At 49.3% G+C, this 27,589-nt stretch overlaps 1 protein-coding gene across 4 annotated transcripts in view; it reads left to right on the forward strand.

Moving 5' to 3' along the window:
- The window catches only part of Cars1 (cysteinyl-tRNA synthetase 1), a 44,865-nt gene extending 20,346 nt beyond the window's left edge, over window positions 1-24,519 (forward strand). For 3 of the 4 annotated variants that reach the window (XM_021166707.2, XM_021166708.2, XM_085841135.1), the window contains 16 exons: window positions 2,240-2,380; window positions 2,961-3,049; window positions 4,281-4,402; window positions 7,095-7,207; window positions 8,010-8,138; window positions 8,528-8,657; window positions 8,741-8,844; window positions 9,180-9,277; window positions 9,623-9,812; window positions 10,339-10,407; window positions 13,524-13,605; window positions 15,362-15,442; window positions 16,429-16,496; window positions 18,642-18,701; window positions 19,139-19,222; window positions 24,218-24,519. In XM_021166707.2, coding sequence (XP_021022366.1) covers window positions 2,240-2,380; window positions 2,961-3,049; window positions 4,281-4,402; window positions 7,095-7,207; window positions 8,010-8,138; window positions 8,528-8,657; window positions 8,741-8,844; window positions 9,180-9,277; window positions 9,623-9,812; window positions 10,339-10,407; window positions 13,524-13,605; window positions 15,362-15,442; window positions 16,429-16,496; window positions 18,642-18,701; window positions 19,139-19,222; window positions 24,218-24,352 — 1,695 coding nt within the window. In that variant the 3' untranslated portion in view covers window positions 24,353-24,519. Of the gene's footprint in view, window positions 1-2,239; window positions 2,381-2,960; window positions 3,050-4,280; window positions 4,403-7,094; window positions 7,208-8,009; window positions 8,139-8,527; window positions 8,658-8,740; window positions 8,845-9,179; window positions 9,278-9,622; window positions 9,813-10,338; window positions 10,408-13,523; window positions 13,606-15,359; window positions 15,443-16,428; window positions 16,497-18,641; window positions 18,702-19,138; window positions 19,223-24,217 lie in introns of those variants that run through there. The other variant, XR_015047780.1, reaches the window with a different exon arrangement.
- The last annotated feature ends 3,070 nt before the right edge of the window (window positions 24,520-27,589 follow it).

A 27,589-nucleotide genomic window follows, 5' to 3' on the forward strand; every position in this document is an offset into this window, starting at 1 on the left:
GCAGGTGTGAGACCAAGTGCTGTAGTGTCTTGGCCTCTGGTTGCTGCCTCATGGGCTCCTTCTCTGAAGTAGTTCAGTTGTACACACTCATCCTTTCCCAGCTCGCATTTGAAGCAGTGCTGAGTGGGAGTTGTCACCCAGCACACATCAGACTGCTCACCTCTGAAATAGTGCTGCATGTTGTAACTGAATAAATGGCCTAAAGTATATGCTCCCCCTCTTGTCCAAGTAACCCCGGGAGGTCAGAACTCAGCTCCCAACTGTATGCTGTAGTCTCTTGCTTTTAAAGCTTCTGTTATGTATCTCAGCCCTCTGCCCTTTCACCCCAGTCTCTTCTCGCTGAGGTCAGATGCACTTTCATGACTTCCATTCTCTGCCCAGCATTTCCTGAGCATCCATTGGTCCTGTCGTCTGGAGCTGTTAAATTGAGGATTCTGGGCTGGGGAGACAACTCAGTAGTTACGAGTGAGTGATTCAAACGACTTGTATCTCTAGTTTCAGAGCATCTATTGTCCTCTTTAGCCTATGTTTATACTCAAGCTCAAGTGGCAGACACATAAGAATACGCATGAATAAAAATCTTTTTTAAAAAGTGCAGGATAATGGTACCCCCTTACCCCCCTTGCTGGTGGATGCTGGCTGGGCTCTGTAGCCTATACCTTTCCAGAGCTCCCAAGAACACTCACAGTATAGATCAGGCTATACTATGGCTTTGGTGCCATGACCTTTGAATGGACTAGATTTTGATGGTACCCACTTTCTTAGGGATTGGATGCCCGTGGAGCCAGCTTTCCCCTGGACAAGACAGTTCCCACTAGTCGCACCTGGATGGGTTGTCCCTAGGCTCTGAGTCTTCTCTCTTTGGCAGTTTTGAAGAAGCACTGTTGAGAGTGGGGAGTCCAGCTGTTGGCGTCCATTCCAGTGAAGTCTCAGGGGTGGTTTGCAGGATGTGCTGTGTGGGTACATTTTTCTCCAAGCCCCTGGGCTGCCCTGCTGACTCCCAGCTACCAATGTCAGCAGTAGCTAAGGACAGAATGCTGTCCTATAAATTATCGTCTCTCTTGTGCCTAGCTCCTTCTAAAGACTCTCTTGTGGCTTCTTGCTATCTCATAATATGACCAGATACGCATGTGCTGCCAGCTTGCAGGCTGTCACCTGAGTTCTGAGAAGTCCTTGGGCATTCTTCTGGATTCCTGCGGCTTCCCTTCCTCCCACTGGAATTCTTGTTAGAGGCCTAGCTCTGTTCTACCCTTCTGGTCGCATTCCATTTTAGGTGACTTCAAGTCCCAGTCACCACTCCTCTCCAGCCACCCTGCCCTGTCTTTGGAGTGTGTAGTGGTTAGTAGACTGTATCTCAAAGTTTACCCTCAAAAACAGAGGGTTTATTCCTCTGTTCACACTTGCCCGGACTATCTCCATGGCATCTGTGGCTCGCTGTTGCCTGTCATCTAAAGGTTACATTTTTCTAGACATGACACTTGTACTCAGTACTTATCTGTAAACCCGGTCACTACTCTTTTCTTTTTTGAGATAAGGTCTCTCTATGTAATCTGGGCTGTCCTAGAACTCTCTGTGTAGACGAGTCTGGCCTCAACCTCTACCTCTGCCTTCCAGGTGCTAAGATTAAAGGCATGCTACCACACCTGGCTTCCTTATTTATAGCCCAGACTGGCCCGAAATTCATAGTAGTCCTCCTGCCTCAGCCTCCCAAGTGCTTCAAGTAAAGGCATGAGCCACCACCCCAGCTTCCTTTTATCTTTTCTGTGTCCCTTACCCCTTCACGTGGGGAAGAATGTGAGCGCCCTGGAAAGGTCTGCCTTGCTACTTCCAGGAAACTGAGAGCATTGCTGGCCTGTGAGCTTCCCTGCCAGTGTGCCAGACCTTGTGACCTCCCTGGTGTCCTTGCTGTGCCAGGTCATCTGCATGTTGTCCTCTGTTCCTTGCTCTTGGCTTTGTGTCCCTGTGATGGACACACAGACTGCCTGTGTGGTCTCACAGCCCTGCACTGCTGAAGGTAACATGCTCAAAACATTCTTCCTGGGACAGTGAGGACAGGCATTTTCTCACCCAGCAAGAGCACAGTTGGAACATGTTTCACACCGACAGTGGGAGATGGCAACTCATGGATGCTGTTCTGCAAGACTGCTTGTGACCTCAGGGCACTGATTGGCTGCTGGCATCTTGCTGGTTTTGCTCGAATGAAACCTAGCCCATGTATGGTGGGTATCTTTTCTCTTAGGTGTTGCTGGAGGAAGCAAAGGACTTGCTCTCTGACTGGCTGGATTCCACAGGTGGCAGTGAGGTGACTGACAACTCTATTTTCTCCAAGCTGCCCAAGTTCTGGGAAGAAGAGTTCCACAAAGACATGGAAGCCCTGAATGTGAGTGCTTTGTATTGCCTGGTCCTTGCTTTCTCAGACCAAGACCTGTGGTCCAAGTTCTTCTTTTGGTAAAGCCACAAAGCCTGTGGTCCACAGTATCTTCATTTTGCAAGCTCAGTGAGTGGCTAACTAAGCCTTGAACTTGAATGAGGGGCGAGAAGATGCTTCTCCTTAATTTTGTGTTTTCATGCGTATTGTCCCCATGACTGACACTTAGGACTTTCTTGAAAAGGTGTCAGAAACCCAGGGTCATAGTCTTCATGACTGCAGCGGCCATACTCAGGTGTCAGCCACCTCCCCTGCCCCAGATAGGGAGGGACTAGGTCTCTTGTCTACCATGTGTCTCTTTTCCTGCTGAACCATTTCTCTGTCCCTTACCTTTTATTTTAAAACAGGGTTTCTATGGAATATCCCTGCAGGCCATAAACTTGTGATCCTTCTGCCACAGTGTCCCACGTAACAGGGATGCCACTTCTTTGCGGGCAGTTCCAACGGTCATGTGTTTTTCAAGGAGTGTGCTTAGCAAAGGCTGAAGTTTTCACGCTTGTTGGGAGAAAGCGCTGAGACTCTGTCCCCACAGGTTCTCCCTCCTGATGTCCTGACCCGTGTCAGTGAATATGTGCCAGAAATTGTGAACTTCGTCCAGAAGATTGTGGACAATGGTTATGGGTGAGCATGAGAAACCTCTCCTTCTGTGCCAGGCCACACAGCTCTATGGGGAGAGAGTCTGGGTACGGAAGCCACACCTTCTCACCTCCCGGCCCAGCACCTGACCTAACTCCTCTTCACTCTAGCTCCCCTGCAAGAACTTGCATTACATTACGGATGAAACCCTTGCTTTATACATACATAGTATGCCGTTGTCACAAGCATTTAACTGGGAAAATGCCACTTTGCTAATTGAGTCAGGAAGCAGGCTAGAGAGGCAGATCTGACCACAAACTAGCACCCAGCAGCCATTCTTTGGAAGCTCTGTTACAGGCTTCATGACTGCCCAGAGGCCTGTGCTCAGCCATCCTCAGCCTCCTCTTCCTGCTGACAGGGAAGAACCAGGTTTTTCTGTCTACTGTGTGTTTGTTTTCCCACTAAACCAGCCAGTGTGGTGGGCATTATGCTAGCAGAGCAATGAGAGGACATGATAGTGCACTTGGACACTGAAGGGCCCCTCAAGACATTGGTACCATTCAGACACTTTAAGAGTGTGTCACCTGTTGCTTGGCTGTGATTTTAGTGTAGACATTACCCAGCTCACTGCTACTGCTTTAGCATGTCTGACACCTGCAAACTTTCCCATGTCACTCAAGTTAGCCTTTTCAGAGAGTCTTAAGAGGGAGTTACGGACAGGAACCTGGTGTGCACCTGCTGACTGCATCACTGGACCTGGTCTCAAGTCTCTTCTGCTTGTTGGCTGCTCAGGCTAGAGAAGAGAGGACTTTATGCACAGTGTCTGCTGCAGCTGCCTCTGAAGTGACAGTGCCATTTCACTCCACATGACCAATGGCTGCAGGGCAGCAGGAGACACTGGTCTAGTCAAGTGGCAAGCTGGGTCAGAGAGGACATTCCTCTGTGCTGAAATACAGTAGAGACATAGAGAGAGTCACGACAGGATTACACAGTAGATTGCAGACAGAAGAGAAGGTGTGTCACATGAGGTTATGCCATCGTTGTGCTGTTGAGTGGGGGTGTAATCAAGGGACTACATACACCAAACAGAAGGTCTGGTAGGGTCCCCTGCCTCAGGAGGCATCCCTGTTGTTCCTACTCGGCCCATGAAACTGACTTCTGACCAACTGCAGAGAGCAGAGGATTGGTGGCCTCAGGCCTTGGCAGTTCCTAGCCCTTCATGCTCTCTCTCCAGTGCTTTGTGTATGGCTGAGACCTCTTTTCCTCCTGTTTCCAGTTATGCTTCAAATGGATCTGTTTACTTCGACACAGCCAAGTTTGCTGCTAGTGAAAAGCACTCCTATGGGAAGCTGGTGCCTGAGGCCGTTGGGGATCAGAAGGCACTTCAGGAAGGGGAAGGTAAGAGCCCACGGAGCACATGTGGAAGTAAAGCTAAGCTCGTGGCCTGCACCAGGTTTCTACCTCCTGGTCATGGTGGGCGTCTGTGTACCCTGCACAGGCACATGGAGAGCAGGCTGCTTCCCCTAAAAGGAGTGCCAGGAGTTTTCTTCTCAAGACAGCATTGCTTAAGAAACAGAGAAGTCAGCACTGCACTGTCCTGACACAGAGCTCCTGGGTCTTCAGCTGCTGTAATAGGCACTTGTCAGAAAGGCCCTGAGCCTGACCCTAATCTGTTCTGATGGAGCCCCTGACACAGATGCCCCAGAGCCTGTGACAGAGTGTGTTGCTTAGATGTATGTGCAGTGATGTGTTTGGTGATGTTGTTCTAAGTATTTTAAACACAGGTGTCAGGGTTTTCCTGGATCAGGAAGAGCCACGTGAAAATACTTTTCAGAAGTTTATCCCACAGTAAAGCTAAGGAGAGGCTCACAAAATCCAAGGTTTGCAAAGCACACTGTCCTCAAGATGAGGAATTACCTTCATGCCAGGTACATTTCCTGATGACCTCTGTTTCTAAGAAGTCAGTCTAGCCACTAAAATTTAGGCTTTATAAGAATATCAGCTTTGGGGCGCTATTCTAAAGAAATATCAGAAGTGAAAAGCTCAACAAAATACCATGGGAACCTTGGCAAGAGCGAAACTAAGCCAGGTCATCACTGATGTTGGGCCCAGTAGTGGCTAGATGAAGTGTTTGGTGTTAAAGAGGTGACTTCACAGTGATAAAGCTGAGGGCTCCAAGGCCACATGCTGACATGTGCCGAGAGCCAGCCTTGCATACTTTGCAGAATCAGAGAGGTTGGGTAGGCAATGGTTAACAGAGGACTAAAAGTTTTGAATATGCTAGGTGTGGTTGAAGGAATCAAGTAACACCTTTCCCCTCATAACCACTGACCATCTCTCTAGCTTCTGGGATCTTTCCCTTTTAAGTTCCCAGACCACAGGCCAGGTGCAGAAAGTTCTGAGCTACTCCCAAACAGTCCTTTCATTGTCTGACCAAGGTGCAGGTATGCAAGGCCTTCACACTATAGGGATGGGAAACCGGCAAGCTACCCGAGTCCCTAGGAGGAAAGGAGACCACAGAGGCACAAGAGGCAGGTATAATGCTGACCGCCAGGTACATGTAGCTGGGAATAAACAGAGAGGAAGGAAATGAGCCAGGCAGCGAGGCAGGAAACTAACAAAGAAAGAGCAGTGCTTGGAGAACACAGAGGAGTGAAGGTAAAAGCAGGTGAATGAGTGACTTTACATGCTGAGAGCTGGCTCTCCACACTCATAAATAACACGGAAACCTGGCTGCTAGCCTAGATTAGCTGAAAGAGCATGTTGATAGCTGTGGTTCTGGATGCTTCTTGCTGGCAGAGGAATGGCAGAAAGGAACAGGAGCCAGGCTAAGGTTTGTCCTGGGTGCTGCGTGTATCTGCATTTCTCATGAAGAGATTATTTTCATCTGCAGATGAACACTCCAAGACATAACAGTAATTGTCTCTGGGCCAGGAGGTGACAGCAGGAGTCCTGCTCAAGCATTCTGCATCCAGTGCATGTCCCACATCTGGAGCTTGTGTTTCAGGATGCCCTAGCACTGTCTCCCTCCCACCACAGCTCAAAAATGGCTCCTCCAAGTTCGCTTCCTAGAATAGCAAGGGTTCTTCCTTTTCCAGGGCTTCCCACCGGGCTCCATGGATGTAAGAACTGGATAGACTTCTGTAGTCCAGGGCCTGATCTAATATAGACTCGATTCCCCAGTGGGGTCCCTATCTCCATAGCAGCTCTGTCTAGGTCTTTTGTGTACTTGGAGACAGTGCTATCCTCTTGGGTCTCTAGTCATCCGATACCTGTCCAAGTGCCTCTGGCCAGTGGTTCCCTCCACCACTGCTCAGAGGCCTCAGAGAAGCTGGCAGGAAAGTCACCTAGCAGGCACCCTCATCTCTCTCAGCCCTTTCATAAATTCAAGGGGGAGTGTCACCATTCACCCCAGCTTCCACAAAGTGGTGCACAGCAGCTCGGCCACACCTTTGCCCCTCTGAAAACCAACATGCTGGCAGCTGAGTGTGCTCTTGACCCTGGGCTCCCACCTGCATGGACCAGGTCCCCAGAGCTGTGCCCTAGTGAGCCACACATCCACTTAGCTTCAGCCCAAAGTGCAACAACCTCCTACAGACAGGGCGTCACAGCTCAGGAGGCAGGTGTATCTCTAGAACCAGCACCGTAGCTGAGACTCTGACTCAGAGTCAGACTTAACTGCTGATAGGCAGTGATCGGTACTCAGGTCTCTCACAAGTTAATTGACTAATAACAAGAAAGTTCGACCATGGGCTGGTGAGATGGCTCAGCGGTTAAGAGCACCGACTGCTCTTCCAAAGGTTCTGAGTTCAAATCCCAGCAACCACACTGTGGCTCACAACCATCCGTAACAAAAAGCTGATGCCCTCTTCTGGAGTGTCTAAAGACAGCTACAGTGTACACATATAATAAATAAATAAATAAATAAATAAATAAATAAATAAATAAAATCTTTTTAAAAAAAAAGAAAAGAAAAGAAAAGAAAAGAAAGAAAGTTCGACCATGGACACATAGAGTGGCTTTGAGTGCTAACACTCCTATAGGTACCTGATACTACATGACCCCGCCCAATGCCTTTAACCATTCACAGGTGATCTGAGCATCTCGGCTGACCGCCTTAGTGAGAAACGCTCTCCCAATGACTTCGCCTTGTGGAAGGCCTCCAAGCCAGGCGAGCCATCCTGGCCTTGCCCCTGGGGAAAGGTAAGTAAGCCACTGGTGGGAGAAGGGACAGTGAGAAGAGATGGTGTCACAGGCTGCTAGCATAGCTCCTTTAGTCCTCTAATGGGCAGCTCTGTTGGTGGAGTGGGTGCTGGAAAAGGGTGGACAGTGCTGCTGGGACCAGAACCTGGTTCTGGAGCAGTGAAGAGCTGCAGGGCCCATAGGTGCTGGGCCTCTGGGCAAGCAGCTTCTCTTCTTAGGTCTCGGTTTCCTGATCTGTTTAGTGGGGTATAGTCAGATTGGCTGCCTTGGAGACTTCTGCTCTGGGTTTCTTTTCTTTTTTTTCTTTTTTTTTAAGATTTATTTATTTATTATATGTACATATACTATAGCTGTCTCAAGACACACCAGAAGAGGGCATCTGACCTCATTACAGATGGTTGTGAGCCACCATGTGGTTGCTGGGATTTGAACTGAGGACCTCTGGAAGAGCAGTCAGTGCTCTTAACCGCTGAGCCATCTCTCTGGCCCTGCTCTGGGTTTCTATGTATGTAAGTTGATGTTCTTGGTGCTGAGGTCCAGATGAGTGTGTGACATCCTTGACTTGGGTATATGTGGCTATTTGCCACTTGTTGAATGCTTGGGGATCTAGAAATAATTTCCAGGCTCTAGCTCAGCCACAGCACAGATTGACTGAACCATATAAACAGGTTTTCCCTTGGTTTATTCCTGTGAAGATTTTGAGCTGGTGCAGTGAGGTTCAGAGGCATAAAGGTCATTTGCTTCAGTTATAAAGGCCTGGGCAGGTTTGGAATGGTCAGCAGGGCCCTTTATGTCTCTCTAGGGTCGTCCCGGATGGCACATAGAGTGTTCTGCTATGGCAGGCACGCTCCTGGGAGCCTCAATGGACATTCATGGTGGAGGGTTTGACCTCCGCTTCCCCCACCATGACAATGAGCTGGCACAGTCAGAGGTAGGTAAAGACAGGTTGCCTTGCTAGAAAGGGAGCTGATGTCCTCCTGCTCAACTGGACAGACATCAGCAGCACCCTCAGGAAGAGCCTCCTGATAAACTTGACATCAATTTTGGGAGCCAAGGGAGGGTTGAACCCTGGTCATTTTGTCTGAATCCCAGTGATAACAGCCTGACCTTCACTAACAGGCACTAACAGGTTCAAGCGAGTCATGCCCTGCTGGCAGGTCACCAGCACATTGCCTCCAAGCCTCAGGTGCTCCACTTAAGAGAAGTGGCACCTACCTCATGCATGGTGCATGCACCATGCATTAAGTACCCAGCACCTCTTGACAGGTGAGATCTCACCCCAGGCCCAAGCCTTCTCCCTGTCTCTTTCTTTATACTCAGGCCTACTTTGAAAATGACTGCTGGGTCAGGTACTTCTTGCACACGGGCCACTTGACGATAGCAGGCTGCAAGATGTCCAAGTCACTGAAAAACTTTATCACCATTAAAGATGCCTTGAAGAAGCACTCAGGTGAGCACAGCTGCTGCAGGAGCCCGTGACATGGGTACCAGCAGCTGCTTGGGAATAATGGCAGCCATGTGTCTGCTCCCCAGCACGGCAGCTGCGACTGGCATTCCTCATGCACTCATGGAAAGACACACTGGACTATTCCAGCAACACTATGGAGTCTGCTCTTCAGTATGAAAAGTTCATGAACGTGAGTGCTCAGTTCTTGCCAGAGGTGGGAGGGGCATTGTGGGTGGTGTGGGTCTTCTGATGTAAGCCAGGGCACAGTGATGGCCACTTGGTGCCTCTTCTTAAAACTGATAGCTGCAAAGTGAAGGTCATGTTCACATGCAGAACATTTCATTCTGACTCAGGCTTCCTGCCCAGGGACTATATCACGTTTCTGTCCCAAGGAATAAGTGTTCTTTTAGAACTCTGCATTGTGCTGACAGATCTCCCCTTAAGTAACATCATGTCAGTAGGATGACAAGTCTTGGTAGGTAGAAGCTTGTTCAAATGCCATTAACCTGACTTTCATAACTTCAGGAGTTTTTCTTAAATGTGAAAGACATCCTCCGAGCCCCTGTAGACATCACTGGCCAGTTTGAAAAGTGGGAAGCTGAAGAAGTGGAGCTAAATAAGAAGTAAGGTGGAACTTTTTCCTTGGTGGGGGGTGAGGGGAGAGAGAGAGACAGAGAGACAGAGAGAGAGAGAGAGAGAGAGAGAGAGAGAGAGAGAGAGAGAGAGTGAGTGTGTGTGTGTGAGTGTGAGTGTGTGTGTGTGTGTGTGTGTGTGTGTGTTTGTTCTGGGCTGGCTGGCTGAAGATCTCTCTCCATCATAGCCTGTCCTGGGTAGCTGATGAGGCCAGTCCCTGTCACATGTCACAAGTGCAATACTTGCTGATGGCAGTAACTCTGGTTGCTGGGCTCCAGACAGCTGTGCTGGAGCATCAGGCCTGACTGTTGCTTCCATTCCTTTTCCTTACTCAGCTTCTATGGCAAGAAGACAGCAGTTCACGAAGCCTTGTGTGATAACATTGACACCCGGACTGTCATGGAAGAGATGAGGGCTTTGGTCAGTCAGTGCAACCTTTACATGGCAGCCAGGAAGGCTGAACGGAGGAGGCCCAACCGGGCTCTGCTGGAGAACATTGCCATGTACCTCACCCACATGCTGAAGGTGAGCCTGGCGACAGGTCCGTGATGAGAACTTAGCTTCTGAGTGGTACTTGGAAGCTGCCACGTGCTGACCAGAGTGGTCATCCTGGTTGGAGGCCTCCCTGAAGTATGAGCAGAGCCTCAGAGCCACCTATAATCACAGCTGTCGGTCACTGCTCTTCTCCCATCTTGGAGTTTGAAAGCAAAAGCCAGTGAGTGGCAAGGCCTTGGCTCTGAGCACATCTGTGCAGAGCAGTTCTGGCTCCAGGCCACCATGCCCTAGAGCAGCTCTTGCCTCCTCTACCTGTCCTTGTTATGGACCTTCAGGGAAGTGCACCATGGATAGATGCAGGTACCCTGGGATAGGGTTAAAGGACTTGATGTTGCTCTTTCCTGCCTCAGACAGTTGGGACCACCCACCTGGCTTCCTGTCCCCAGAGAAGTCAGGACAGTTCATGAGCAGTACTGGTCATTGGTGACACCTCACCTCTGTATATATTCTGTGCATTCTACACTCAGTTTGAGTCCTGTCTGTTTTTTTTCCTCAGATCTTTGGGGCCATAGAGGAGGAGAGCCCCCTGGGGTTCCCAGTTGGTGGGCCTGGAACCAACCTGAACGTAAGTAAAGCACACTGAAAGGATTCTCACGTGTCAGCTGATGCCGCCATCTTTATGCCTTGAAGCCACCTAGGCCCTTTCACAGTAGCTCCTCCTTACATCTCCATGCCTGCTTGCGTGTATGTAGAAAGGTCAGAGGTCAGCCTCTGAACCTCCTGCTTTGTTTTTTAAGGTGGATTTCTCATTGACCTAGGACTCTAATTAGGCTAGGCTGGCTAGCCATCAAACGCCAGTGATTCACCTGTCCCTGCCCAGCACTGGGATCATAAGTGGCATGTCCTGTCACCCTGGCTTTTTTATGTTAGGGATCAAACTCAGGTCCTCATGCTTGTCCAGTAGTACTTTACCAACAGCTCTCTCCTCAGTACCCCTCTATAAGTTTTAAGTCACCTCTAGGTTGTATATAACCCCCCATGTTATAAATGTTGTGCAGATGGTTACATTGTGGAGTTTAGGGAATGACAGTACATGTTCAGTGCAAACGCACAATTTCTTTTTCCTTGAAATACTTCAACCTGAGTGTCTTAGTTAGGGTTTCTATTTCTGTGAAGAGACAACATATAAAGGAAAATATTTAATTTGGGGCTGGCTTACAGTTTCAAAGGTTTGTCCATTATGGTCATGTCAGGAAAGCATGGCTGTGTGCAGGCAGACTTGGTGCTGGAGAAGGGGCTGAAGTTCTACATCTTGATCCACAGACAGCAGAAGGGACTTTGAGCCACACTGGGCATAGGTTAAGCATAGGAGACTTCGAAGCCTTCCCCCCACAGTGACACACATCCTCCAAAAGGTCACATCTTCCAATAGTGCCACTCCCTGTGGGTCAAGCATTCAAACACATGAATGAGTTCATGTTAGCGATTCCTATTCAAACCACCTCACTGAGAATTTGGAGCGTGGGCACCCTAGTCAGTGGACTTTTTCCTAAAGGCCATGAGTTCACATACCACAATGCTATCCTAGGGGAACTCCCACTATTTGTCTTTTCCCCACAGAGCTGGGCAGAACCTCATGTCAGGCCAGGTCCAGCCCCTGTTCTAGCAGCCAGTGCCAAGAAACTGGAAAGTGGTGTTCTCATAGAGCATCTGTGTACCAGTCTAAGCATGCAAAGAAGCCCAGTTAGAACAGACCCGTGGTCCACAGCTGACTTCAGTACTTGTAGGTCGAGTGGGCTGATGGACACATATGACAGTTATGTTCCTGTGCTACATAAGGCAAGCTTGTTTAGGATTCCCGCCCCCCTTCTTCTGCAGAGAGCACTCTTTCATTACGAAACTAAGAAAGTGTATATAAATATTTAGATGGAGCGTCTGCTGTGCTAATGCAAACAGTAGCTCAGTACAAATGGAAAGACAAAGCTGTCTCAGAGCTGCTTCCTACTGATGAGCAACCCAAGAGGCCCCTCCTCCACACTGGGCTGTCAAGTCTAAGCTAGCTCAGCGCAAGTGAAGGAAGAAACTGTCAGCGAGAACTGTTGGTGTGGTGGCTTCTAGACTTTGCCAGATAGGAATCACTGCTGGGGCTTTTTAAAAATCCACACAAGGCTCCTCTGTCCTCCTAACGAAAACTCTGCCAGCTTTCTTTTTTTCTTTCTTTTTAAACATTTTATTTTTAATTGTGTGTATCTGGGGGGGATGGGTATTTGCAGTGAATGCAGGTGACCTCAGAAGAAGGTATCAGATTCCCTGGAGCTGGAGTTACAGGTGATTGTGAGTCACCCGATATAGATGCTAGGAACTGAATTTGGATCCTCTACAAAGCCACCAAGTGTTGAGCCATCTCTCCAGCCCCCTCCCCCCTTTTCTTTGAAAACACACAGACACACACACACACACACAAAAAAAAACAAGACAGAACTCGTAGGTGAAAGTTGTTTTGCCTTTGAACTTAAAGGTAGCTTTTAGTCTTCAGCAATGCTGTGATCTTGGGGAGGCATCTTAAGATATATCACATCCTGCATCCCCAGATGGCTTCATTAACCCCTTAACGTTGGCTTGAAGGAAGAAGCAGCCATAAATGAACATGGTAAGCCTGTGAGGCCAAGTATCCTCTATCCCACAACTCCCACTATAAAGTTCAGGTGATAACTTTCAAGTTAAAAGGTTCTGTGGGAACCAGAGAGGCAGACTTGAGCCTGAACCTCTTGTGCCCAGGTAGAAGCTGGGCAGCAGGATTCCAGCCCCAGGACTCTTGGAGATAGACTCTGCCCTCTACCAGGGAGCCTCCTTGAGTACTGGAAGCCAAGGTTGGCTGTATGGTGACTAGCCTATTTAAGCTGTCCAAAGGGGTTGGAGATAAGATCTACTTCACTGTGGAAGTCCAGAGCCTCTGCTGCTTTGAGACAGTTTCCCTTCAGTTTGCTGGAGGAGGGCCAGGCCTAGTTAGCTCATACTTCAGCTCTCTCTTGCCTTCCAGCCAATGCTTCTCCCACTTCCTTATCTTGGCTCTCCAGCTGCTGTGTAACTGAGACATAGGAAGACCCTATTCAGAAGTCCCAGACATCTTCGGTCCTGGAGATAGAGAAGTACACTGTAAGATAGTTCTAGATTCAGACTCCTGTTTGGGTTTTGCCCAGTGTGGTTTTGGGTTCCCTGGCTTTATCCTTAGTGTCATTGTAGGTGGTGACCCTTTGTTCAGCTATTCATGTGCATGTAAGTTATAAGATGACTCAGCAGGCCCACATGTGACCACAAGCAGTCAGTGCATCCTGACAGCCCATTGAAAATGGTGGTATGGACAAGTTTCTGACAACTGTGTCTGTTCTGAGGAAAACACATCGTGTCAGCAATGGACAGAATAGTGTCTGCTGAAGTGTATCCTATTGAAAGCCCAAATGTACCTTTTGCTCCCTGGCCCACATCACCTATATTAGGTACTTGGAGCTAAGGTTGGCAGTGTGGTGGCTAGCTTCTTCAGGCTGTCCAAGAAGGGTGGAGATAGGGTCTGGCTGCACTCCAGCACATGCTGCTCCCATACCACTGGGCATGAAGAGGACCTGTGAGCTTCAGGACATGGGGTCCAGCAGCATGTATCCTGTGGCATATCCACTGAACTGTTGGATATTCAGTTATAAAACAGCAATGGCTCTTGTGACTCAAATCCGTTCTTTCCAACAGCTCGAGTCAACAGTCATGCCCTACCTTCAGGTGTTATCGGAATTCAGAGAGGGAGTGCGAAAGATTGCCCGAGAGAAAAAAGGTAAGGCCCCATGCTGTGCACCCCACCCTCTGCTGGGTTACCTGTGGTGGCTGTCCGTGGTGTGTAGGCATATAAACCCCATGCCAAACTGGACCTCCCCTATTCTCAGCACTCTCGGGGCAGCATTGCATTGGGTCAGAGTTGCTTTTGACTTAGAACATCTCAGGCAGAACCTTTCCTTGGGCCAAGGGCCAGGTGTCTGCGCAGCTCTTGTTCCGATAGAGGCCAGAGAAAGGGCCCTATGCACAGCCAGCATGCCCTTTGGTTTGCACTGTATCTCCTTTCTGTTCCTGGTTACCTAGGCTTGAGACACTGGAGAGTGGCTTGTCCTGCTGAAGTCTGAGGGTGCTTGGAGAAACTCCTTCTGGGGCCAGAGCTAGAGTCATGCTCTGCTTTGTGCATGGTGGTGCCAGGCTGCCTGTGCACACCAGTTCTTCATCCTCCAAAGTTAGGAGGTGTATGATTTGAGAGATAGAGGATTACTCAGGGTGCGGAGAAAGACACCACGATTTGTGCCAGGTGGTTCTGGGGAATCAGCTGCTGCTAGCACAGGTGTCCCCAGGAGGCACTCTGTCTTGGAGGGGAGCCCACAGACTGCAGATGTCCATATTTCTAAGCAGAGTTTGCTTCTTAAGGAGATCCTGCAAACACCTGCAGTGCTGTGAGGTTGTGGCTATGGAGGAGCTAGCCTGATGCCCTTGGGTATGTTTCCTTCAGGGAAAGCAGAGCTTTTATGTCCAAAAAAAAAAAAAAAAAAAAAAAAAAAAAAAAAAAAAAAAAAAAAAAATCTAGGATAAAACAAAACCAAAAACTATCTATGATCAAAACCTTTAGGACTCTTAGTTCCTAAATGCAAGGGGAATTGGAGTCTCAGCCTGAGCAGTTGAGAATCTGTGTTGTATCTGCTGTGGACCATGGTGCTGGCCTAGCTTTCCAGTATCTATCCCTTTACCCTCCACAGAGAAGGGTAATCACAGCTGGTCATCATAAGTACTAGCACCAACAGAGAAACCGACTCAGAGGTTAGGAATGTGCTAACCTTCAGAGACTGCTCACACCCGCAGTCCTCTGACTCCTACCTGCTCTGTTGGCTCGGTTCAGCGTCCCTGCCTCCTGCTCTCCTGTGTGCTCTCGCTCAGCCTTGGGGCAGCCACTTCTTGTGGTGACCAGGCCAGGTCTGACCAGGCTAACCAAGCTCCCTGCCAAGTGACCCTTCCATATCCACACCTGTGGTCACACCAGACTGACATCTCCAAGTGAGATAGGCAGCAACTGGGGGACAGCAGTATGACTCAGGCAGAGTCACTGAATAAGTATATCATTGGTCTGGGGACATGCATGAAGGGACATGGCCTCAGTGCTGAGCCAGGCTGGCAATGACCGTAGCTTTGGGTATTATGGAGCCTTGTCATTATGGAGCAAAGTTTGGCTGTACTAGGCTCTGGGCAGCTGACTTCTCCCTGCTCAGCATCTCTAGGGGCAGTCCACAGAATGTTATCAGACAGGTCCTGGCTCCCAAGCACTGGTCTGCAGTGCTAGAACAGCCAATTGTCCGTCTTGGACCCTAGGTGCTTGCCATGAGGGTGGCTGTGAGCCTGTGCTCTGCCTTGGACTTGTGTGGCAGTGGTGGCATGGGTAGCCTCCTGGCTTCTCTCCATATCCAGCAGCCAGCACCCACTCAGCAGCACTGTAGGAAACACAGGTTTAGGACCTAGGCCTTCTGCAGTCTAAAGGAGCTGCTTTTTCTTGACCACAGTTCTTGAGGTTCTACAGCTCAGTGATGCCCTCCGGGATGACATCCTGCCTGAGCTTGGGGTCCGGTTTGAAGACCATGAAGGTGGGTGATTTCCTCACACTCTTGGGGAGATAAACTGCATGTACCCTGGTCTCACTGCAAGCTTTCTCCTGGAGCCTTTTGCTACTACACAGGACAAAAAAAATCCAAGTCTTTAATATTCAAAGAGTTTCATGGGGTAGGAACAAAACGCTCGTCCAAGACCACCTGTGCCTGTCTGAAGGTGACTGACAGCAGTGGCTGACTTGAGCAAGCTACTCATTTCCTTCTCACTGGGGTTAAGAGCCCTGTCTGTTCTTCTGAACGCCCTGAGTTCAAATCCCAACAACCACATGGTGGCTCACAACCACCCGTAATGAGATCTGACACCCTCTTCTGATGTATCTGAAGACAGCTACAGTGTACTTATGTATAATAATAAACAAATCTTTGGGCCAGAGCAAGCAGGGACTGAGTGAGTGGGGTTGACTGGAGTAAGCAGTGGTCCTAAAAAAATTCAATTCCCAACAACCACATGAAGGCTCACAACCATCTATACCACTACAGTGTACTCACATACATAAAATAAATAAATAAATCTTCAAAAAAAGGAAGGAAAAGACAATGGACGTTGGACAGTGCACTGTTTTTAATCTTGACTTTTGAGACAGCATTTTACTAGGTAGCTCAGGCTAGGCTTGAACACATGGCAGTTCTCCTGCCTAGCCTCCCAGGTACTGGATTTGCAGGTGTGAGCCACCACACCTGCTAAAATGATTCCAGATAGGCAAGGCCTTCCTATTTTCCCATGGTTTTGTGTTTTTGTAGTGCTGGGATGGAATCTCAGGGCCTCAAGCAGTGCTACACAAGCAAGCATTCTACCCCTGATCTGCAGCCCGGCCCTGTTTTAAAATCTTTTTTACCAGTTTCCTTTCCCTGGTGCTGGTTTTTGTCTGTGTGAGCCAGAAGGCAGTGTCCTGGATCCCCGTGCGGAAGTGCTGTTGGGGCCTCAGCTAACACCCTGGGTTTCACCAACTGTCTACTTTTAGGGCTGCCAACAGTGGTAAAGTTGGTGGACAGAGACACTTTACTGAAAGAGAAGGAAGAAAAGAAAAAGGTTAGTAAGTCAACGTGATGGAGCTTGATTTTGCTGAATATGAAAACACTGTTGGATTTTTATGTTGTTTTAAGAATGGATGTTTGGGGCTGGAGAGTTGTGGCACATGCCTTTAATACCAGCACTTGGGAGGCAGAGACAGGTGGATCTCTACGAGTTTGAAGCCAGTCTGGTCTACAGAACGAGTTCCTGGCCAGCCAGGGCCACAAAGAAAAACCCTGTCTCGAACCCACCCCCTATGCCCTCCCCCCTCTCCCCCCCAAAAATCATAAAAATAAGTTAACCGGGTAGGTAACTAATTCAGAAAAGGGACCCTTTGGCTGAGTGTTGTGGTACATTCCTTTAATCTCAACACTAAGGATGCAGACAAAGTATATCTCTCTGAGTTTGAGACCAGCTGGGTTTACATAGTTCATTTCAGGCTAGCCAAGGCTACATAGTGTGACCTTGTCTCCACAAAATGTAAAGGGGTTGGTAGTTGAGTTAGCAGTTTATTCTGTTGTGTTTTGTTGAAACAGGGTCTCCTGTATCCCAAGCTCAGGATTTAGCTAATTGAATTCTTGTTTGTTTGTTTGTTTGTTTGTTTGTTTGTTTGTTTTTCGAGACAGGGTTTCTCTGTATAGCCCTGGCTGTCCTGGAACTCACTTTGTAGACCAGGCTGGCCTCGAATTCAGAAATCCGCCTGCCTCTGCCTCCTGAGTGCTGGGACTAAAGGTGTGTGCCACCATGCCCAGCTGCTAATTGAACTCTTGATCCTACTGCTGTTACCTCCCAAGTGCTAAGATTACAGGGGTGCACCACCATCCCCTTTCAAGTGTTGGTTTTGTTTATGTTTTAAATGTTTTATCTATTTTAGTGTAGTGTATATTTATTGGGGAGTAGCAGCAGGGAGGATGGTGGCTCAGCCCTTGGTGCAGGTTTCTCATGGCTTCTGCTGGTTGTTGCTCAGCCCTTCCTGGTTTCTCTTGGTTTTACATCCCAACCCCTTAACATTTTTATTTATGTGTATGCATATAGATGAGTGTATGCCACAGGCGTACAGGCACCTATAGAGTCCAAAAATGAGCCCTGGGTCCTGACATGGGTGCTAGGATCCTACTTGGGTCCTTTGGAAGCACAGTAAGTGCTGTTCAGCACTGAGCCACCTTCCAGCTTCCATCCCTTTTTAAAGATTTGTATTCTTATTTGTGTCTACCTGTGTGTGAGTGTATGCACATCATTTGTGTGGGTACTCACAGAAGCCAGAAGATACCAGACCCTCATGGAGCTGGAGTTACAGGTGGCTGTGGCTTACCCGAAAAGGGTGCTAGGAAAAACTTTGTTTCTTTGTAAGAGCAGCGAGTGAGTTGACTCTACAGGACCCCACCCTCTTCTTGATGCACTTGAGTGCCCACTTGGCCTTGATCAGCTCCAGGGCATGAAGCTGTATGACTCTGAATCATGGCCTGCACGAACTTGGTGTGTCCAGTGAGGTGCCAGCTACACCCTCGGCTTGCTGGAGTTCTTTTTCACCTTGTTAAGCCCCACAGCTATGGAATAGATTCAGGGCTGTTGCCCTCAGTGGGAGCGGAAGGACAGTACTGCCTGGAACAAGTGGATCCCTCAGCTAAAGTGAAGCTCATCACTTAGGAAGTGTGTGTGTCACCTGGCTCCCACCTGCTGCCAAGTGTCCCTCTCCTTGTCCCCACTCTCAGTGATACCTGTAACAACTTGGGTGTCAAAATGGGAAAAAGAACAGAAGTGTGTTTTCATAGTAAATGTAATGATGCATGTCTGTAACTAAGAGGCTGAGCCAGGGCAATTACTATGAGTTGCAGACTAACCTTGGCTATACAGCAAGACTCTGTTTTAAGCAGAAAAAGGACTCACTATCTCTCTGCTCACTATCATAACTCTAGATGCAGTGAATGGGTGAATGGGCACCTTGGAGTCATTGTGCTCCACAGACTGGGCACAGGCAGGCACCATATTGGGTGGACACCAGCTTGGGTAGGCCCAAGGCAGCTCTCTCCTGGGGACCTTTGAAAAAGGAGCAATGCTGATAGTGACATTCAGGGCCATGGTCAAGCACCATGGAATGGCTAGGGCCTGACAGAATAGCAGGGTGGCTCAAGAACACATCTCAGGCATGTGCTCCTTCCCTAGGCTGAAGAAGAGAAGAGGAGGAAGAAAGAGGAGGCGGCCAGAAAGAAACAGGAGCAAGAAGTAACTATTTTACTTGTTTATTTAGGGTGCAGGGTCTCCTGGGCAAAAATCCCACTTTGAGCCCTGCCACACAGGTCTCTGTGTCTTCCTTGGGCTTAGAACAAGTACCCTTTGGAGCGGAGCTGGCCTCTGCCTGCATCCCTCAGATGGTGTCCTGGCATCAGCAAAGGACAGATTGCCCTTAATGGACCCCCAGCTCCACTGTCCTACCACCTGAGGATTACTGCAGCCCCCAGGCCTCTGGAGTGGATGCTTAGGTGGTCTTTTGCTCCCTGCTTTTGGTTTCCATCCAAGTTTTTCTGCTGGGCTTATTTTGAGTTTAAGGGCATGGAAGCCATGTGGTAGAGGAGGTAGGGTGGGGAGCATGGTTGGTGGGCTGGTCTGTGTGCTGCTCTGACTGTGTCATATATTTTGTCTGTGTGTGTTGTATCTTCCAGGCAGCAAAGCTGGCCAAGATGAAGACACCACCCAGTGAGATGTTCCTGTCAGAAGTCAACAAGTATTCTAAATTTGATGAAAATGTAAGCCAACCCTTTGCTCTTGAGACTTTGGTAGCCCACATCATCCAAGCTGGAGTCCTAACCTTGGACTTTCAGCCTTGGGCCAGTGGGTCTCCGGTTTGGAGTAGGTCTCCCGTAAGGACAGCTGGGACCATTCATCTCCTGTTGGGCCAAAAGCTAAGCTAGGCTGTCTCTGCCAGTTCTGTAGTGAGCTCTGGCCTCTAGCACTGTAGACTCTGATCCCAGGCCCAGTTAAGGTGGCAGAAAAAGGAATTTGTAGGTTATGCAGGCACGGCACCCTCCCAACCGCCCAAGGTGCCAAGGCCACAGCTTTGTTCCTTAGGTGTCTCTCTGCAGGCCCTTGGATTCATTGCTGCATCTGCCTGGCCACCTCTGAGCTGAGAAGTTATAGGCCCTAGTGGGACTCTGCTCCTCACACCCTAAGAAGAGTGTTCCAGTCGGGCAGTGGTGGCACACGCCTTTAATCCCAGCACTTGGGAGGCAAAGGCAGGCGGATTTCTGAGTTCGAGGCCAGCGTGGGCTACATAGCGAGTTCCAGGACAGCCAGGGCTACAGAGAGAAACCCTGTCTCAAAAACAAACAAACAAAAAAACAAACCAAAAAAAAACCAAAACAAAAAACGAAGAAGAAGAAGAGAGTGCTCCAGACTTTTCTCTGTTCTCAGCTGCTAGAGCTCCACCGCCAGACCAGCACACTGGACTAAGGATGGTGACCAGACAACCAGAGGTGTAGACTCACACCAGTGATGGTGTCCAGACAACCAGAGGTGTAGACTCACACCAGTGATGGTGTGCAGACAACCAGAGGTGTAGACTCACACCAGTGATGGTGTCCAGACAACCAGAGGTGTAGACTCACACCAGTGATGGTGTCCAGACAACCAGAGGTGTAGACTCACACCAGTGATGGTGTCCAGACAACCAGAGGTGTAGACTCACACCAGTGATGGTGTCCAGACAACCAGAGGTGTAGACTCACACCAGTGATGGTGACCAGACAAACAGAGGTGTAGACTCACACCAGTGATGGTGTCCAGACAACCAGAGGTGTAGACTCAAACCAGTGATGGTGTCCAGACAAACAGAGGTGTAGACTCACACCAGTGATGGTGTCCAGACAACCAGAGGTGTAGACTCAAACCAGTGATGGTGTCCAGACAACCAGAGGTGTAGACTCACACCAGTGATGGTGTCCAGACAAACAGAGGTGTAGACTCACACCAGTGATGGTGTCCAGACAACCAGAGGTGTAGACTCACACCAGTGATGGTGTCCAGACAACCAGAGGTGTAGACTCACACCAGTGATGGTGTCCAGACAACCAGAGGTGTAGACTCACACCAGTGATGGTGTCCAGACAACCAGAGGTGTAGACTCACACCAGTGATGGTGTCCAGACAACCAGAGGTGTAGACTCACACCAGTGATGGTGTGCAGACAACCAGAGGTGTAGACTCACACCAGTGATGGTATCCAGACAACCAGAGGTGTAGACTCACACCAGTGATGGTGTGCAGACAACCAGAGGTGTAGACTCACACCAGTGATGGTGTCCAGACAACCAGAGGTGTAGACTCACACCAGTGATGGTGTCCAGACAACCAGAGGTGTAGACTCACACCAGTGATGGTGACCAGACAACCAGAGGTGTAGACTCACACCAGTGATGGTGTCCAGACAACCAGAGGTGTAGACTCAAACCAGTGATGGTGTCCAGACAAACAGAGGTGTAGACTCACACCAGTGATGGTGTCCAGACAACCAGAGGTGTAGACTCAAACCAGTGATGGTGTCCAGACAACCAGAGGTGTAGACTCAAACCAGTGATGGTGTCCAGACAAACAGAGGTGTAGACTCACACCAGTGATGGTGTCCAGACAACCAGAGGTGTAGACTCAAACCAGTGATGGTGTCCAGACAACCAGAGGTGTAGACTCACACCAGTGATGGTGTCCAGACAACCAGAGGTGTAGACTCACACCAGTGATGGTGTCCAGACAACCAGAGGTGTAGACTCACACCAGTGATGGTGTCCAGACAACCAGAGGTGTAGACTCAAACCAGTGATGGTGTCCAGACAAACAGAGGTGTAGACTCACACCAGTGATGGTGTCCAGACAAACAGAGGTGTAGACTCACACCAGTGATGGTGTCCAGACAAACAGAGGTGTAGACTCACACCAGTGATGGTGTCCAGACAACCAGAGGTGTAGACTGACACCAGTGATGGTGTCCAGACAAACAGAGGTGTAGACTCAAACCAGTGATGGTGTCCAGACAAACAGAGGTGTAGACTCAAACCAGTGATGGTGTCCAGACAAACAGAGGTGTAGACTCACACCAGTGATGGTGTCCAGACAACCAGAGGTGTAGACTCACACCAGTGATGGTGTCCAGACAAACAGAGGTGTAGACTCAAACCAGTGATGGTGTCCAGACAACCAGAGGTGTAGACTCACACCAGTGATGGTGTCCAGACAACCAGAGGTGTAGACTCACACCAGTGATGGTGTCCAGACAACCAGAGGTGTAGACTCACACCAGTGATGGTGTCCAGACAACCAGAGGTGTAGACTCACACCAGTGATGGTGTCCAGACAACCAGAGGTGTAGACTCACACCAGTGATGGTGTGCAGACAACCAGAGGTGTAGACTCACACCAGTGATGGTGTCCAGACAACCAGAGGTGTAGACTCACACCAGTGATGGTGTCCAGACAACCAGAGGTGTAGACTCACACCAGTGATGGTGTCCAGACAACCAGAGGTGTAGACTCACACCAGTGATGGTGTCCAGACAACCAGAGGTGTAGACTCACACCAGTGATGGTGACCAGACAAACAGAGGTGTAGACTCACACCAGTGATGGTGTCCAGACAACCAGAGGTGTAGACTCAAACCAGTGATGGTGTCCAGACAAACAGAGGTGTAGACTCACACCAGTGATGGTGTCCAGACAACCAGAGGTGTAGACTCACACCAGTGATGGTGTCCAGACAACCAGAGGTGTAGACTCACACCAGTGATGGTGTCCAGACAAACAGAGGTGTAGACTCACACCAGTGATGGTGACCAGACAACCAGAGGTGTAGACTCAAACCAGTGATGGTGTCCAGACAAACAGAGGTGTAGACTCACACCAGTGATGGTGTCCAGACAACCAGAGGTGTAGACTCACACCAGTGATGGTGTCCAGACAACCAGAGGTGTAGACTCACACCAGTGATGGTGTCCAGACAACCAGAGGTGTAGACTCACACCAGTGATGGTGACCAGACAACCAGAGGTGTAGACTCAAACCAGTGATGGTGTCCAGACAACCAGAGGTGTAGACTCAAACCAGTGATGGTGACCAGACAACCAGAGGTGTAGACTCAAACCAGTGATGGTGTCCAGACAACCAGAGGTGTAGACTCACACCAGTGATGGTGTCCAGACAACCAGAGGTGTAGACTCAAACCAGTGATGGTGTCCAGACAACCAGAGGTGTAGACTCACACCAGTGATGGTGTCCAGACAACCAGAGGTGTAGACTCAAACCAGTGATGGTGACCAGACAACCAGAGGTGTAGACTCAAACCAGTGATGGTGTCCAGACAACCAGAGGTGTAGACTCAAACCAGTGATGGTGTCCAGACAAACAGAGGTGTAGACTCAAACCAGTGATGGTGTCCAGACAAACAGAGGTGTATACTCAAACCAGTGATGGTGTCCAGACAACCAGAGGTGTAGACTCACACCAGTGATGGTGTCCAGACAACCAGAGGTGTAGACTCAAACCAGTGATGGTGTCCAGACAAACAGAGGTGTAGACTCACACCAGTGATGGTGTCCAGACAACCAGAGGTGTAGACTCAAACCAGTGATGGTGTCCAGACAACCAGAGGTGTAGACTCAAACCAGTGATGGTGTCCAGACAAACAGAGGTGTAGACTCACACCAGTGATGGTGTCCAGACAACCAGAGGTGTAGACTCAAACCAGTGATGGTGTCCAGACAACCAGAGGTGTAGACTCACACCAGTGATGGTGTCCAGACAACCAGAGGTGTAGACTCACACCAGTGATGGTGTCCAGACAACCAGAGGTGTAGACTCACACCAGTGATGGTGTCCAGACAACCAGAGGTGTAGACTCAAACCAGTGATGGTGTCCAGACAAACAGAGGTGTAGACTCACACCAGTGATGGTGTCCAGACAAACAGAGGTGTAGACTCACACCAGTGATGGTGCCCAGACAAACAGAGGTGTAGACTCACACCAGTGATGGTGTCCAGACAACCAGAGGTGTAGACTCACACCAGTGATGGTGTCCAGACAAACAGAGGTGTAGACTCAAACCAGTGATGGTGTCCAGACAAACAGAGGTGTAGACTCAAACCAGTGATGGTGTCCAGACAAACAGAGGTGTAGACTCACACCAGTGATGGTGTCCAGACAAACAGAGGTGTAGACTCACACCAGTGATGGTGTCCAGACAAACAGAGGTGTAGACTCAAACCAGTGATGGTGTCCAGACAAACAGAGGTGTAGACTCACACCAGTGATGGTGTCCAGACAACCAGAGGTGTAGACTCACACCAGTGATGGTGTCCAGACAACCAGAGGTGTAGACTCACACCTGTGATCCCAGCACTTTAGAGATGGAGGCAGGAGGAGTTCAAGCTTGAAGCCAGCCCCATTTTTTTTTTTTTTTTGGCTTTTGAGACAAGGTTTCTCTGTAGCCCTGGCTGTCCTGGAACTCACTCTGTCCTGGAACTCAGAGATCTGCCTACCTCTGCCTCCTGAGTGGCAGGATTAAAGGCATGCGCAACCACTGCACAGCCAGCTTCTGTCTTGAGATGTATCCCCCATCTCAAAAACACACTAGATAAATAAGGGGGCGGATGCTGATCCTGAGTAAATCCAGCCAAGTCAGGGAGAGAGGCATCTCCTGCCAGCAGGGATGAGGACCAGAGGGCAGAGGGAACTGATGGCATCTGTGTGGTCCTTGCAGGGTCTGCCTACCCACGACACTGAAGGCAAAGAGCTGAGCAAGGGCCAGGCCAAGAAGCTGAAGAAGCTCTTTGAAGCCCAGGAGAAACTGTACAAGGAGTATCTGCAAATGTTACAGAATGGCAGCCTCCAGTGATGCCACGGCAGCCCAGGAGGGGCGCACCTGCCAGCCTGGCCGCTATGGACTAGGCCACAGCTACTCAGGCTCCGTGCCCTGATCATGTTTACAGCTGTTCTCACACCTGAATCAGGCAGAGTGGTAGCAGCTCTGGGACACTGATAATAAATTCTTCTGAACGGTGAGGTCTGGTCTGCCCTCTCAGCACTTGGAGAGCTGACCTACAGGCGCCTGGTCAGCAGCTTGCGACTTAGGCCTCCTAGTCCATTGAGCCCCTTCAGCCAGCCTGCCCGAGGAATTTCCCTCACATTGGCAAGCTGAGCTAATCTCTGCTGTGTTGGCACATTTGGTGGTATTGGAGTAGGGAAAAGGCCGACTCAGCCCAACGGGTCCCCCTGAGTCCCAGACAAAAGCCACTCAGTTGGCTGTCTGGCTCTGATGAGCACACACTGCAGGTTTCCCAGAGCAACTGCAGGGTGGCAGCAGGCCAGTTGCTGTGTGGGGTGGGGCTCTGGCAAGCTGCCTGGGACTGCCGTTATGACAGCAAGCCCAGTTCAGCACCACTGGCTTGTAAGATAAAGTGTGTCTAGGTCCAACCCAAGTGTGTTCCTCTCCACCTGCTCCTGCCTGTTTGTTCTCAGCCCTGCTAAGAATCAGCACCTAAGATGAATGTGTCTAGCCTTCGCTGATGATTTAAAAAACAGCAGCCAGAACCTGCCTGGTACCTGTAAAGGGTATCTTCAGAGAGTTCAGGGGCAGGCATGGATCCCAGTTGCCACAAAGCCCATGTGACAAGTATGTTAGTGTCTGCTGTAAGTATCCTGCCACTCTGTCCCTGTACCAGCCTGGGGTACCATAGGCATGTATTGTCGAGTTTAATAGTGTGAGACCACAGGAGGCCACACAGTGTCTTTCAAATAGTCATCAGACAGGATCATCTGAGGTATGTACCTTATATCTCTGGTCTCATGAGGCTTCAGGGTGACTGCATGTCCATTCTGGCAGCTGTGGCTCCATAGGTGTACTTCCTGGGAGAGAAGACACCAGGTGGCTTTCTAGGATGGAACCTCACAGGTCAGCACAATCCTTCCTTGGGCTTCTGTTTAGAAGCATCTCAGGCCTACCTATCTCACTGTGAGGAGATGAGACAGGTTCCCCGAGGGTGGAGGTAGAGAAGCTACAAAGCCATAAGTCAGCCTGTAAGAAGTAGTTCACTGTGTGTCAGCTGCAGAAGTGCAGAGGGATGCATGGGCTAAAGCAGCTTTGCTCTTAGCATTTCCAGGTATTGAACATGTAGGTAAGACCACTGAGTGGAACCCCAGCTATTCACTGAGGCAAAGCAAACCCAAGAAGGAAAGGAACAGCAGTGCATTGTGGGTTGTACAGATTGGGACAGAGGCACTAACATGGACCCTCCAGGCAGTACAGATGGGCAAGCTGGCAGAGTGTGGCAGCAGGGCATTCTGGGCCCTAAATGCCCCCCCTCTCCTACAGCAGTGGCCATAGTCATGAGAAGTGGTCTGCCCACAAAGGAATGGGACAACCTAGAGACACATAGCCATAAGCTAGGTCTCACGGCCGCTCTGCTAAGGGAGAAAGTAGCAGATCTTCAAAGGCCCCACAAGTCTGATTCCCAAGCTATATTTTCAAATCCAACCTGCAGAGATGGCAGTAACGGCAACCCTGCCTGTGTAACATAGAACATGATATAGTAACTACGCCTTCTGCCCATGTCTGCCTCTGGCATTGATTTCATGTTCTGGTCATGCAAGATGGAACATGGTGGTGTAACTTATTACAGCTGGTATTGCTGGAAGAGAAGACACAGACACCCATACATGCAGAGAAATGGACAGAGGAACACAGGTAGAGACTTCTGGGGAGTGCCAGGCCCTGCCACAATCCTTGTTCTACACAGCCAGTGAGAATGTGTTTCTGGTAATGCAAGCTCCTGGTTTGTGATACTTCCTTACAGCAGCCACAGGAAGCAGACAGACAACCATTTGCCACCCCTGCTCTCTGTAGGAGAGAAACAGGCATGAACTAGTGTTTCATTTAACAAGCAGAGTTCAGAAGTTGAACAAGGGTCCAGCTAGTGTGTGGAAAACAACCACGTAGTATAGCTTAGGCTGGGGAAGGTCATTATTTTCACATACCTACTAGGACTGGAGAGATGGCTCAGCAGTTAGGAGCATAGTCTGCTCCTCCAGATGACCCACTTCAGATGGCTCACAACCTCCTCTAAGTTCAGCTCCAGGGCATTTGATGCTTCTGACCTCCATGGGCACCAGCACACACATAAAATTAAAAAAATATTTAGAACAAATATCTGGGGTAACAGATATGTTGGTCCAATTGCTACACAGTAAACATATATAAAAATACCACTTTCCACCCTAACTGTACAATTACAATGTCTATTTAAAATGAAAACACTATAAAGAATATGCTTAAAACCAGGCACGGAGGCATACACCTTTAGGATATCTGTAAGTTCCAGGCCAAGAGCTAAATGGTCTTCCTATAGGCAAGTGAAATTGTCACCTAATTTTGTTTTTTCTGAGACAGATCCTCACCCTATAGCTCAAGTAGGCCTGGGACTCACTGTGTAACCTCAACTTCCCTGGAACTTGTGGTGATTCTCTGACCTTGGCCCTGAGTTACAGGATTTCCGCCATGAGCCACCATACCCATTTTGCTACCTGATTTCACATCAGGCCATTGCACTAATGACAGACTAGAGTGAGAAACTCTACCGGGTCTAGCTTAACAAGTCAATGAGTTCCCTGGGCTTGCAGGAGCATGAGTGAAGCATGGGCAATCCCCAAACAGCTGCCATCACTGGCTCACTCCAGCATGGCTTCCCCATACATGGAGTCTCACCCTCCACCCCATTGTTAATGCTTTCTATAGACCAGCATCTGCCAAGCTGTGCAGCTGAAGCACAATTACATACAGCAGGGAGGGAGGTGCAGGAAGAAGTGGTTCTAATGACCTTCACATCTTATGAAGAAACAATAGACTCACTCCATCTGAGGCTCTTGCAGAAAATCACAGCCACTCTGTTGAAGATGGTAATGGCTTTATGTTAGAATTTCAGGCAGATATCTTAAGAGGTTCACAGAACTGCTCTTCAGGGAGGTTGATGTTACAGGGTTCTTCAAATTCCTGTTGGGAAGTTCCAGGCCAGACACTCAAAAATCAGAAGATGCCAGCGTACCCAGAATCACTAGGTACCAGCATGATCCTTGCTAG

Source organism: Mus caroli, unplaced genomic scaffold (assembly GCF_978045245.1).
Source record: "Mus caroli unplaced genomic scaffold, Mus_caroli_1 scaffold_8, whole genome shotgun sequence".
Classification (NCBI taxonomy): domain Eukaryota; kingdom Metazoa; phylum Chordata; class Mammalia; order Rodentia; family Muridae; genus Mus; species Mus caroli.